The 13158-nt window shown below is 39.7% G+C and overlaps 1 protein-coding gene across 2 annotated transcripts in view; it reads left to right on the top strand.

Moving 5' to 3' along the window:
* mrpl1 (mitochondrial ribosomal protein L1) overlaps positions 1-13158 on the top strand; it is a 68598-nt gene that overhangs the window by 27622 nt on the left and 27818 nt on the right. For both annotated transcript variants that reach the window (XM_072253149.1, XM_072253148.1), the window contains exons 4-7: positions 1466-1549; positions 3352-3423; positions 8500-8611; positions 12935-13035. In XM_072253149.1, coding sequence (XP_072109250.1) covers positions 1466-1549; positions 3352-3423; positions 8500-8611; positions 12935-13035 — 369 coding nt within the window. The remainder of the gene's footprint in view (positions 1-1465; positions 1550-3351; positions 3424-8499; positions 8612-12934; positions 13036-13158) is intronic.

Below are 13158 nucleotides of genomic sequence, written 5' to 3'. Positions count from 1 at the left end.
TGGTTGGTGGTTTCCCTGGTGATGGATGGCTGCGTTCCTGCGACAATGCTTTGTGTAGATGTGTTCATTGGTGGGGAGGGAATTGATGTTTCCATAGCAGGCTGTGATGCAGCCAGTCAATATACTGTCCACTGTACAGCTATAGAAGTTTGTTAAAGTTTTAGCTGTCATGGCAAATCTTCTCAAACTCCTAAGAAAATAGAGGCGCTTCTGTGCTTTCTTTGTATTGGACAAGTAGGGTTAATGCAAGTAGGCATTTTCTATAGGGGTTGGGTGAGACCAGAAGTAGAGGTTATAGTTTTAAGGTGAAATATTTAAGGAGAATCTGAGGGGGAACTTCATTTGGTGGGTTGTGCAAGTATGGTACAAGCATAAGTGGTGGATGCAGATTTGATTGTACCATCTAAGAGAAGTTTTGATTCGTACATGGATGGGAAGGATATGGAGGTTCTATTGTGCAGGTGAAGGTTGATGGGACTAGACAGAATGACAGTTCAGCATGTGCTGCAGTACTCTGTGACTCAACGACTGTTAGTTCCCTTTTCATTTAGATGCAAATATCATAAAGTAAAACTGTTAATCCAGAACACTTGGGACTTGGTGGTGGACTAGCAGATTTTCTAGATATCCGATGTCATTTTATTACTACTCAAAACACTTTGAATTCGCGATTTTTAAGTGAAACTAGAAAATTTGAGGTAGTAGAGGAAAAAGAATCTGGTAAGTTTCAAGACAACAAACATCACCCAGTGATCCAGATTTGTGAATGGTTGGATCGTATGGGATTATTTGAATTTTACTGTAAGTAATCCCTGGCATTTATGTGCCTTATGGTTCATTTTTGTAGGTCAAAATCGGTTTCTCTTTAAATTTTCAACCTAGTTGCTCTGTATGAATCAAGTCTGATAATGTTGGGTCTGTTTGTCCCTTTAACTAGTTCTGCTATCCTTCATAGAATTGTCAACCAGGAAATGTTAATCATAACAAAAAGTACTGTGACATAAGTTAACACTCACCTTCAACTGGCATTTTATTCATATGCATTTTTTGGTTTATTAATGTAGATCAAGCCCAGAGGGCTAAGAACTCTAATCTTTATTGTTCTGGTAACTTGAAAGCAGTTGGTTCAGAGTTGAGTTTTTTTTTTGTTGTACATATGAAAGCATTATTTTAATGAATATCCTCTAATTCTTCTTTCCACAATTTGTCCTGCCTCATTCTCTAGCCAAAAGAGCAATAAGATCAATTGCTAATCAATTTTGTCAAGAGAGGATGAGAATTGAAGTAATTTGGAATGTTTCTTAATAGTAGCTGCTTAACACAACAATAATAATATCAGAAACTTGGTCAGGTGTGTTCTGTTAACCTAAAAGAAAACGTACTCTTATTAAATATTTTGGATATATGAATGTTAAGTATACTTTGCGACATTTCGACCATGACTTGAGGTTTTTCTTGTATTCAGAAAAAAGTGGATCCATTTGTCAGAATTGTGCAGTTGCCGTATTCTTTTATGACCAAGCTCAACACTGTGGTTGTATTCACAGAGGTGAGTAAGAATTGTATACATGTTTAATTTTATTTAGAAGTGCCTTGTAGTAGACTTTGTGGATTCTTGTGTGTTCCATGGATGGGATGTAACTCTTAGTAAGCTGTCCTAGACCAGCGGTCCCCAACCACCGGGCCGCAAAGCATGTGCTACCGGGCCGCGAGGAAGCGATATGACTTGGCGATACGAGTCAGCTGCACCTTTCCTCATTCCCTGTCACGCCCTCTGTTGAGCTTGAACGCAAGCGAGGTCATTACCCACACGTCATCCATGTCAGCGCGGGAAGGAGCTCAATTCCTCGAGCTTGTGAATGACGGCGGGCTGAAAAGTATGTTTGACATAACATCTCTGCCGGCATTCTGGATCAAAGTCAAGGCTAAAAATCCTGAGATAGCCACGAAAGCACTGAAAACGTTGCTTCCATTTCCAATATATCTCTGCAATGAATGCAACGAAAGCTGAATTGCGGAATAGACTGGACATAAGGAACCTCCTTCGACTATCGCTGTCTCCCGTCACCCCTCGATAGGACCGTGTTGTTGTAGGGAAACAAGCCCAGGGCTCCCACTGATTCAGCGATATTGGTGTGTTGCAATGATTTTATATGTTCATATGGGGAAAATATGTGCTGTGTGTTTAATATCCAAACGTTACTTAAAATGTTATGATGCTATTGACTTATATAACCATATACAATTACAGCATGGAAACAGGCCATCTTTGCCCTTCTAGTCCGTGCCGAACGCTACTCTCACCTAATCCCACGGACCTGCACTCAGTCCATAACCCTCCATTCCTTTCCTGTCCATATAGCTGTCCAATTTTTCTTTAAATGATAATATCGACCCTGCCTCTGCCACTTCTGCTGGAAGTTTGTTTTAGTACTTACTTCAAGCTCCCCTGATAATTGAGTTATCACTATATTCACGCGAGGAAAATATGTGCTGTGTGGTTAATATTAAATTCATTAGATAAACCCCTTCAGAAAGGAAATCGAGTGTATTAGCCATTTATCACCTATATTCCGGTCGTGATTAACACCCCCCCCCCGAACAGAATCGCCAAAAAAATCGTACACGCATGCGCACTGGTGCCCGCGCAAGGCTTCATGGTCATTGTAATCTTTCTCGGGGTAAATCCAGCGTATTTGACTGCTACTCTTGTCCGTTGGCAACCCTACCGCTCCCCGGTCGGCCGGTCCGCAAGAATATTGTCAATATGAAACCGGTCCGTAGTGTGAAAAAGATTGGGGACCCCTGTCCTAGACTACCAAAGACTGGTATGATATGTTTATTAACTGAAATGTTTTGGAACTTTATGAAGAATGAAAGAAAGGAGACTGCCCAAATGGGAAAATTGAAGATCCTTTTTAAAATTAAAGCACTAGTTCCTTTTTCATGTCAGGTCTGATTTATTTATCTTTTGCATATGACTGCCTAGAATCTGTAGTTTGGCTAGGTATCCCATGAAACTTTAATCATGTGTATTTTGTTATTGATTTTGTAATCTTTCAAGTGTGGGATTACTCTCAATAGTATCCTCCAATTAGGATTCTTTAAAACACTGCAGGTGTTTGAAATCTACAATACAAATATAAAATGCTGGAAACAGTTAGCAGAGTGGAATGAGGAACAATTAATGTTTAAGGTCAAAGATATTTTGTCAGAACTTTGTGTTCTTGAAAGGGTCTTTAAGCTGTAAGCTAATTCTTTCTGTTGATGCTGCTTGACCTGATGAACATTCCCAGGATGTGTTAAAGTCTCTCTTCAATAACATATCTAAATATACTGGTCTCCCTTCAGAATCCAGAAGAAGTTACTGTTGCTCAGCAGCATGGAGCGGATGTTGTGGGTGGAACGGAACTTGTACAAAAGGTACGTACTTATGCAGTTGAATTTACTTTTCACAGCTAAAAGTGAATACACCATCAAAAAGTTCCTTACTATCATGCTGACCTATTAGTGAAATCTGGTGATCTTATTTTTAAAATTTCAAAATTAAGAGTTATCTTGCATTTTTGCCTTATAATGTAAATCATGAAGCACAATTTTAGGTAGCTATTTCTGGCACTATCATTTTTTTTGGGAAATCATTAGGGCTTCCTTTGTAGGTTGTTTTTCAGCCCCAAATTCTTGGTGCAAATCGTTCAGTATCAAGGGTGCAGCAGTTTTTCAAGGAAAATGGTCTTTGTGAATTAAGCAAAAGAGAAACTATGTTGTCTCTGTAACTGAGAATCTGCATGACTCTCAAACTTCGGAGGAATAATTTATTTTTCCGTTATGGATGCTGGGTACCCTTTATTTGACAAAAGCTGTTGCTTTAGAAGAGCATTCTGTTGACTAGTTTCTTACGTGAAGACTAATATATGCTTTCTTGCCCAAGGCAACCAGCATATCTGTGCTTTCTTTCAGCAGTTGTTCATACTTCTCACCTGATTATGCCATTATTGTTTTTCCTTTGGCTTCTAATCATGTATTCATTACTTTGAGGATTTATGGATTTAGGAGTAAAGATGAATGGCTGTCACAGGTCCCTGCTTTTCAAGCAGAGACTCGTGCGTCCCAGCTAGCAGACGCTCTCCAGGCTTACTCAAAAAACTGCTATTATTTTATATATATTGAAATCAGTTTTCCACCCTCAGATCTCTCTCGACTCATTCTACAGCTAACTCCTTTTTTTTGTGCTTGTAGTAATCCTAATAGAGGTAGAACCTGCAGTTCACTGATGTAATATACTGCAAGCATCAGCAGTTAGAAATAGAATAGAATATACTAAGTAAACAGAGATGAATGCTGAACATGGAACAGCATTCAGTGTTATGCAGTTGTAACTGAATCTGCAGATTTGCTACTTTGCTAACTTACATTCTGCCAGCGTACAATACTGAAACTGCAACATTGCAGACCCTATTAGGGAAATTATCTTCACACCACTTAGTCTGTCAAGTACCCTCTGAGAGGTGCATTTCAGTGAGACTCCACAGTATACCTGTTCTACTAAATCTTTCCTTAGGACAGCCATGCTCTCCCTGGAATGTTCATTACCTCACTTACAATAAAAACAAAATAACATGCAGGGAGGTATCATCAAGCTGATGATTTGTTGCAAAGCTTCCTTCCTTTTATAACCCGTTCTTTTCTGGCTGTCTGCCTACTACATTAAATGTACTTTGTGTTACCTGAACAGCAGCAGAGCCATAGCGGCCTAACGCTTGGCAGTTAGCCTAACATTTTACGGCACCAGCAACTGTAAGGAGCTTATGTTCTCCCCATCGGTGTGTGGGTTTCCTCTGGATGGTCCAGTTTCCTCCCATATTTCAAAGATGTACAGGTTAGAGTTAGTAATTTGTGGGAAGGCTATGTTGTGCCAGATGTACAGTGACACTTGTGAGCTGCCCCCAGCAAATCCTCGGACTGTGTTGGCTATCGACGCAAATGACACATTTTTCTAGGTTTTAATGTACCTGTGACAAATAAAACTCAACTTGAGTATTGTTTCCTAAACACAACATTTAAGGTTCTTGAACAATTAAAATAATAATCTGCTATTTTCATACTTTTCCAAATAAGGAAGAGGATCTCGTATTTTATCATATTCAGATTTACCTACTTATCACATGTATATTGAAACATATTGTGAAATCAGTTAAATTCATTTACAGCCAACACAGCCCAATGATGTGCTGAGGGTAGTCTGCAAGTAGAATTGACCTCTGGTGCTCTCTGAGGTTTGTTCATTTTCTGGACGATTGTCTGAAGTTCTAATGGATGCTCTGACTCCAATGACACAACGGTGAATTATTTAACTGTTGTAAATTACCGCACATGGTCTGTTAGTGGTAAGCGCATTCAAAAGAAGTGATGAACGAGCATTTATTAAAATAAGTTGCAGAGTTACAGGGAGAGGGAATCGGCCTGGGAGCAGTCATAGATCAGGTGGCCCGAATGGTTACCTCCTTTTGTTAAATTTAAGTCTGAATATTAAATGATAGTTGAATTACACTGTTCTCATTGCTCATGTTACATTGTCAGATGTGCCTCATATTTGTGGCGCATTGGGTAGCATTTTTGCCATTTCTGTAGCATTTGACAGTTTTTCATGAGGCTGAGTTACTGGATCAATGCTCAACCCAGCAGGGATGGAAAATGTGCAAGGCGGCATCTATAGAAATGAATAAATAATTGACATTTTGGGCCAAGACCCTTCATCAGGACTGGAAAGGAGGGAGAAAACACCAGAATAAAGAGGTGTGGGAGGGAAAGGAGGATAGCTAGAAGGTGATGCGTGAGCCAGGTGGATAGGAAAGATAAAGGGCTGGACAAGAAGGAATCTGATAGGAGTGGAAAGTGGATTGTAGGAGAAAGGGAAGTTGGGGGGAGTGGGACCCATGAGACCATAAGATAAAGGAGCAGAAGTAGGCCATTTGGCCCATCGAGTCTGCTCCGCCATTTTATCATGAGCTGATCCATTCTCCGATCTAGTCCCACTCCCCCGCCTTCTCACCATAACCTTTGATGCCCTGGCTACTCAGATACCTATCAATCTCTGCCTTAAATACACCCAGTGACTTGGCTTCCACTGCTGCCCGTGGCAACAAATTCCATAGATTCACCACCCTCTGACTAAAAAAATTTCTTCACGTTTCTGTTCTGAATGGGCGCTCTTCAATCCTTAAGTCATGCCCTCTCGTACTAGACTCCCCCATCATGGGAAACAACTTTGCCACATCCACTCTGTCCATGCCTTTTAACATTCGAAATGTTTCTATGAGGCCTCCCCTCATTCTTCTAAACTCCAAGGAATACAGTCCAAGAGTGGACAAACGTTCCACATATGTTAACCCTCTCATTCCTGGAATCATTCTAGTGAATCTTCTCTGTACCCTCTGCAACGTCAGCACATCCTTTCTTAAATAAGGAGACCAAAATGGAATATAAGGTGTTGTTCCTCCAACCTGAGTGTGGCTTCATCTTTACAGTAGAGGAGGCCGTGGATAGACATGTCAGAATGGGAATGGGATGTGGAATTAAAATGTGTGACCACTGGGAGATCCTGCTTTCTCTGGCGGACAGAGCGTAGGTGTTCAGCAGAGCGGTCTCCCAGACTGCGTCGGGTGCTCCTGATGTGGCCTTCTATATATTGGCGAGACCCGACGCAAACTGGGAGACCGCTTTGCTGAACACCTACGCTCTGTCCGCCAGAGAAAGCAGGATCTCTCAGTGGCCACACATTTTAATTCCACATCCCATTCCCATTCTGACATGTCTATCTACAGCCTCCTCTACTGTAAAGATGAAGCCACACTCAGGTCGGAGGAACAACACCTTATATTCTGTCTGGGTAGCCTCCAACCTGATGGCATGAACATTGACTTCTCTAACTTCCGCTAATGCCCCACCACCCCCTCGTACCCCACCCGTGATTTATTTATATATACACACATTCTTTCTCTCTCTCTCCTTCTTCTCCCTCTGTCCCTCTGACTATACTCCTTGCCCATCCTCTGGGGTTCCCCCCCCCTGCCTTTTCCTTCTCCCTGGGCCTCCTGTCCCATGATCCTCTCATATCCCTTTTGCCAATCACCTGTCCATCCCTTGGCTCCATCCCTCCCCCTCCTGTCTTCTCCTATCATTTTGGATCTCCCCTCCCCCTCCCACTTTCAAATCTCTTACTAACTCTTCCTTCAGTTAGTCCTGATGAAGGGTCTCTGCCTGAAACGTCGACTGTACCTCTTCCTAGAGATGCTGCCTGGCCTGCTGCGTTCACCAGCAACTTTGATGTGTGTTGCTTGAATTTCCAGCATCTGCAGAATTCCTCGTGTTTGCGTTGTTGTTCATTGATCCTGTTTACAGTTACTGTTGTATAGATTTGCTGAGTGTGCCTGCAGGAAGAAGAATGTTAGGGTTGTATGTGGTGACATGTATGTACTCTGATAGTACATATTACTTTGAACTTTTCTCTGTTAAGTAGGTTAAGTTGTGCACAGAATAAATCTGCACAAATTGTGTTTTCTAAACAACTTATTCATTGTAGGGAATAAGAAGTAAATAAGAAACTTTAGACAACTTTCTTCTTTGAGTAACTTTAAAGAGCAAGCTATTGCATATTCATATTCATTTTCAACTAAATATCTGGAAGAAACACATTTAGTGTTGATTTTGAAAGTGAATTGTGTTTGGTGCGTCAGAGTTTGTTTACTTAAAGACTGAGAACCAGCCAACAGTCTATCCAATCTTCAATTTATTGTGTAGTAACTGTTATAAATATTGAAATCTTTCAAATGCTGCTTTGATGAATGATTAGATGTTGTGTTTTAAATGGTTACACCTTAAATGAGTAACAAATGAAAACTTCAGGATTTTTTTCCCACTGTTTCATCAGTTGACAGTTTTATTCCATGCGTTCAGTATGTTTCCTTTGGGTATTGAATTTTATTTATTTTTTTTGTCAATTAATTATTGAAAAATTTAGCCTGAAACATCTAAATCCCTGTCAGTATTGGCAATTCTCAGGTTACCCGAGGCAGAGTAAAATCTTTCTCAGCAGTTTCATTAGCGCCAACACTTCATTCCACTTCCTTGATGCCCTTCCCTTACTGCTTTGCACAATTATCACAGGCAGATTTTATAGGAACTCCTAATAACATTTGAGATTTCATCTTGCTTCAATTTAGAGAAGAAACATTGACTCATCAGATTGGCTAAATGCAAACACAGTTCTCCTAGGTATTTTGCTTGCTTTTATTAGATCCTTTAATACTGTGTCCCAATGGTGATAATTGATTTTAATGGAAGCAGTGGAGAGCTTATTCAAGATGTTATGATACCAGTAGTTAACAAAGCAAAGTTGAATTGAGACACGTTGAAAAGAAATATAGTGGTGAATAACTTGTCCAACAGATTTGACTACCTGTTGCCCATTACTGAGTCCATTTTATAAATTATTTTTAGATCTTGGATGAAGAAATTCAAGGGGACTTCTATGTCTCTGCTCCTGACATAGTATCCAAACTGGTGCCTCTCAAAAACAAGCTAAGGAAGAAGTTTCCTAAAAGCAAACGGGGTAAATATAAGAAAATATAATGACTACATTTATGTACTTGCTTTACATGTTTATAAGTTATAATATACAGGTTTCCCCCGCCATCAGAAGGTAGAGCGTTCCTGTGAAATGGTCTGTAAGCCGAAATGTCGTAAAGCGAAGAAGCAATTACCATTTATTTATATGGGAAAATTTTGTGAGTGTTCGCAGACCCAAAAGTAACCTACCAAATCATGCCAACTAACACATAAAACCTAAAATAACAGTAACATATAGTAAAAATGAATGATATGATAAATACACAGCTTATATAAAGTAGAAATACTTTTCCACAATCATTGCCTGAACTGCTCTCCGTAGCGAAAATCTCACGCAAGCGCCGTCGGCAAAAACATGGCGCAAGTGCTCTCCAGTAACCTTTAAGCTATGAAGCTGCCAAATCAGACCAAATAATACGTAAAAATACACAGCCGATATAAAGTAGGAATAATGTATGTACAGTGTAGTATCACTTACCGGAATTGGGAAAGCGTGGAGCCCACTGATGATGGTGTGTTAGACTGAGTCGTCGGAGTTTGGGTGGTGCAGTGGCCCCCACCCTCCGGGCAGCAACCCGATACATTGTCCTGAAGTATGCAGGGGTCCAGCGGTAGCCGGGAGGCACACAGCACATCTTTAAGAAAAAAGCCGAAATAAACATGCTAATTAATTAGGTGCCGCCCGGCACGCAATTGTCGGCCCAGATCAGTGCCGGTTGCATCGCCTCTGATCTGGGCCGACAGTTATGTGTCGGGCAGCACCTATTTAATTAGCATGTTTATTTTGGCTTTTTTCTTAAAGATGTGCTGTGTGTCTCCCGGCTACTGCTGCATTCTCTGCGAATCGGTATCTGTCCGCGGCTTGGGTGTTGGGGTGGTGGGACACTGGGGTGTCATCTGGTCGTCTGTTTCCATTAAAGCAGGCAGCTCATCTTCTCCTATGACTGCCCGCCTCGATGTGGAAGGTCGAGGTTCATCGTCTGCTGTGGCTGATGTGGAAGGCTTGCTTGACTGCTGAGCCTCGTGCATTTTTCTATCATACAGTTCTTTGTAAGCACTCAAACCATCCTGTAAATATCCCCTAAACCGACGTACCCTTTCAAAATTGAAGTCGTACTTTATCATTACTCATTTGGTTTTGATTGTTATCCTTTTCTCTTCCAATTGCATCAGCACTTCATCTATCAGTTCTTGGTCATGGGATACCCAAACCTCTTCAACATCATCTTCGTCAGCTTCTACAAGCCAAACTCACTTAGTTCTTACTTAGTTCACCACGATCGAAACGCTTAATTATGTCTAGTTTTACGCTAAGTGTAACACCCTTACGAGCTCTTTCAGGCTTTTCCGATACCATAGAACTCATCTTGCAAATGGCGGCTCACAGGCATGTGTTTAAGCAATGCTGGCGAGAATGCAGTTCCGAATCCGGGGGAGAGTGGCTGCTTGGGGTGCGCACTGATTTTTTTTGCATGCTGCTTTTCTCGTAACAGTGAAAACACCTTCTGTTAGCGAAAACAGGGTACTAATGTAGGTCTTTCGTAACAGTGAGGTTTCGTAAAGCAAATGTTCGAAAAGCGGGGGACACCTGTACAATAATTCCATTGGCAAATTTATATCTCTTCTGCAGGAACTGTCAAAGCCCAAGGTGATTACTCAGAATTAAGCTACACTTATTTTGCAGTACAAACTGAATATGCACTTCCTGCTTGATAGTTGAAAATAAGCTTTGTGTTCTCAAAATGCTCAGGAAATGAAATAAAAGTGTTATTTACTTTTGGATAATGCTAACCTATTTGCTTTGTTTATTTCAGTAGCTTTAACATTCAAAAGCATTGATTTAGTAGTGATGTACTGTCTTAATGAAGCAGTATTGTAAACTTTGCGGATATGTTTTGTATTCAATTTTTTTCAAAATAGACCATTATTTTCACTTTGTTCTCCAAGGTACTAATGGTCACTTCCAATTTTAATATGTTAATGTTGTGCTCTCCTAACAGGAGCATTATAGTTTGCTTACCCCAGTCCAAAAAATACCTGTTGAAGTCTACTTTGTTTTCAGTTCTTTAATTAACTTATTGACCAGGCTGCCACATTTCCTATAATACTATTATAGGAAATGCCTGCAATGTAGTACTTGTTTTTGCTAATGCATATAACTGAAAAGCTAATTTAATATTCCAATATGCTTTGATAAAAGAAACCTGAATTGTTTTGCATTCTGTTGCTGACATGCTGGACCTCTACCACTCTGCAGAGCTGTGATAACTTTTGTATTGAAGTAGACGAGTGTTTCCTGTTCATTTGTGTCCTTTTTAATTATGTCTGATATTCATGTTCTTCTTGTGCAGCTCTCTGGAAATTTGTGCCTGTTATAATAAAGGAAAATTTAATGTTTTGTTTTAAATTTTTAAAAAATTGCACATTTTATTGTCACAAATTGTTGCAAAGCACTATGCAGAAATGATGGAACTAAATTTGCTATTGCTCCAGACAGAGGGACGGGAAAGCAGTTTATTGTGGTAATCGTCTCAAAGGCAGAGAAAAAAATGGGAAAGATTTAAGGATGAAACTTTGATACTTTTATGTTAAAGAACACTAACATGACTTGATCAAAATATTTCTTGTGGCCAAAGTGATCTAGGATCAAAAATTATTGCATTGTTGCTACCCATAGTCAGATTTCATTCTGGCCCTGTGTCGTATTCAAGAAATGTCCATTTTCAGTCCTGTGAATGAATCTGTGAATTTTTGGTGTGCAGAATATGTTTCAGTGAAGAACCACAATGGCTCAAGTGAATATTACATTTTTATCAGTATGCCTTATTGAAATAATCGTTTGATAAATAATTGCAGATATATAAATAAAATAAATCTATTGTTGAAAAATATCGAAGATAGAAACTATTTAAAAATTTTTTTATGAACAAAAGGAAAATGAAAACTGATTCAGCTAGCCACAGAGTAGGTGCAATTTCTAGTTACAGTATTTACTTATTTAGAGATGCAGGATAGTAACAGACTCTTCTGGCCCAACAAGCTCTTATCACCATTATAGCCATATGTCTTGGGAACATGGGAGGAAGCTGGAAAACCTGGAGAAAATCCACACAGTCACAGGGGGTAAATGTACAGATTCCTTTCAGGCAGTGGCAGGAATAGAACCCTGGTCACTGACACTATAATAGCATTGCTCTATCCACTACCCAACTGTGCTATCCATACATTGATCTGAGAACATCTGAGTTATGTTGGGATTTTTCATGGAGTCTTAAAGGACAGTGTAAACTTCGTCATATTTCTTGGCTTTTGGGCAAGAAAACTTGCCCACTGAAGCTGTGACAGACCCTGTGGACCCATTAAGTTCATGTGAAGAAACGATTTGGGGCAATTATAATATTTTTAATTTCAGTTCTTCTTTTAAATTGTATTATTTTGTATAGTATTTGTACATGTTTATGAATTTCTTTGCCAGTCACAAACATTGAACTTAAACAATAGCATGTTAAGTTGGGCCAGTGATATTCTGGTGGGAGATTGGCCACTTATGCTTGGAGCGACCCTGGCACCACTGATCAACCAAATGTTAGTGGCTCATTGGAAAACTTTTCAGAGATAGGCTTGAGGAATATGGTTTAAGGCAAGCAATACATGAAATTGGGCTGTTTAATGGCAGATTACTATCTGACCCCATCCATGTCCAACCTGTGTATTTACAAACAAGAGAAAATCAGCAGATGCTGGAAATCAAAGCAATACACACAAAATGCTGGAGGAACTCAGCAGGCCAGGCAGCATCTATGGGAAAAGATTAAAGAGTCAGCATCTCAGCCCGAAACGTCAGCTGTATACTTTTTTCCATAGATGCTGCCTGGCCTGTGTGTGTATTGCTGTGTTAATTGACAGGATATTTAAATCAACCACTTGTCATGAAATTTTTTTGTAAATAACTATTATTTGGGGAACTTATTTTGTATCTGTAGTAATGTTCGTACGATTTCAAATGTTAAAAGAAATTCTGCGTCTCCTGCATAACTGATGTTGAAGACACTACTACTTGGCATATATGTGGAATTTGAAGCACAATATTATTTTAGGATAGGAAATAAATTTTTGCTAAAATGATTTGCAGACCTCCAATCTGCTGCCGTGCTGCCTGGTGTACAACTTAAACTACCATACCACTTCTGCAGTATTTTTAAAAGGGAGGTTTCTCCTGTTGGATTTCTTTTGAAATTCCATGTTATAATCGAATGCAGCAAACTCGTTAGACTTATTCTGTATTTTCTGTAACTTTGTTTCCCAGGTTCTGTTGGGCACAATATTCCTGAAATGATAAAAGTATTTAAAACTGGCCATGAATACCAGGTGGAACGTGATTGTTATGTTCTTTCGAAAGTAGGAACGGTAAGTTCAGTTGGAACACCAGAGACTTGTTTTATACTTAATGTTCGGTGCTTAAGTTTGTTGTAAAGTAGATGTTCCTACCCTGATCATACCTTGCTTTGTATCTTCAGCAATTGAGCAATT

This window comes from Mobula birostris, chromosome 3, assembly GCF_030028105.1.
Source record: "Mobula birostris isolate sMobBir1 chromosome 3, sMobBir1.hap1, whole genome shotgun sequence".
Classification (NCBI taxonomy): Eukaryota; Metazoa; Chordata; class Chondrichthyes; order Myliobatiformes; family Myliobatidae; genus Mobula; species Mobula birostris.
This window is presented reverse-complemented; position numbering and strand designations above follow the sequence as displayed.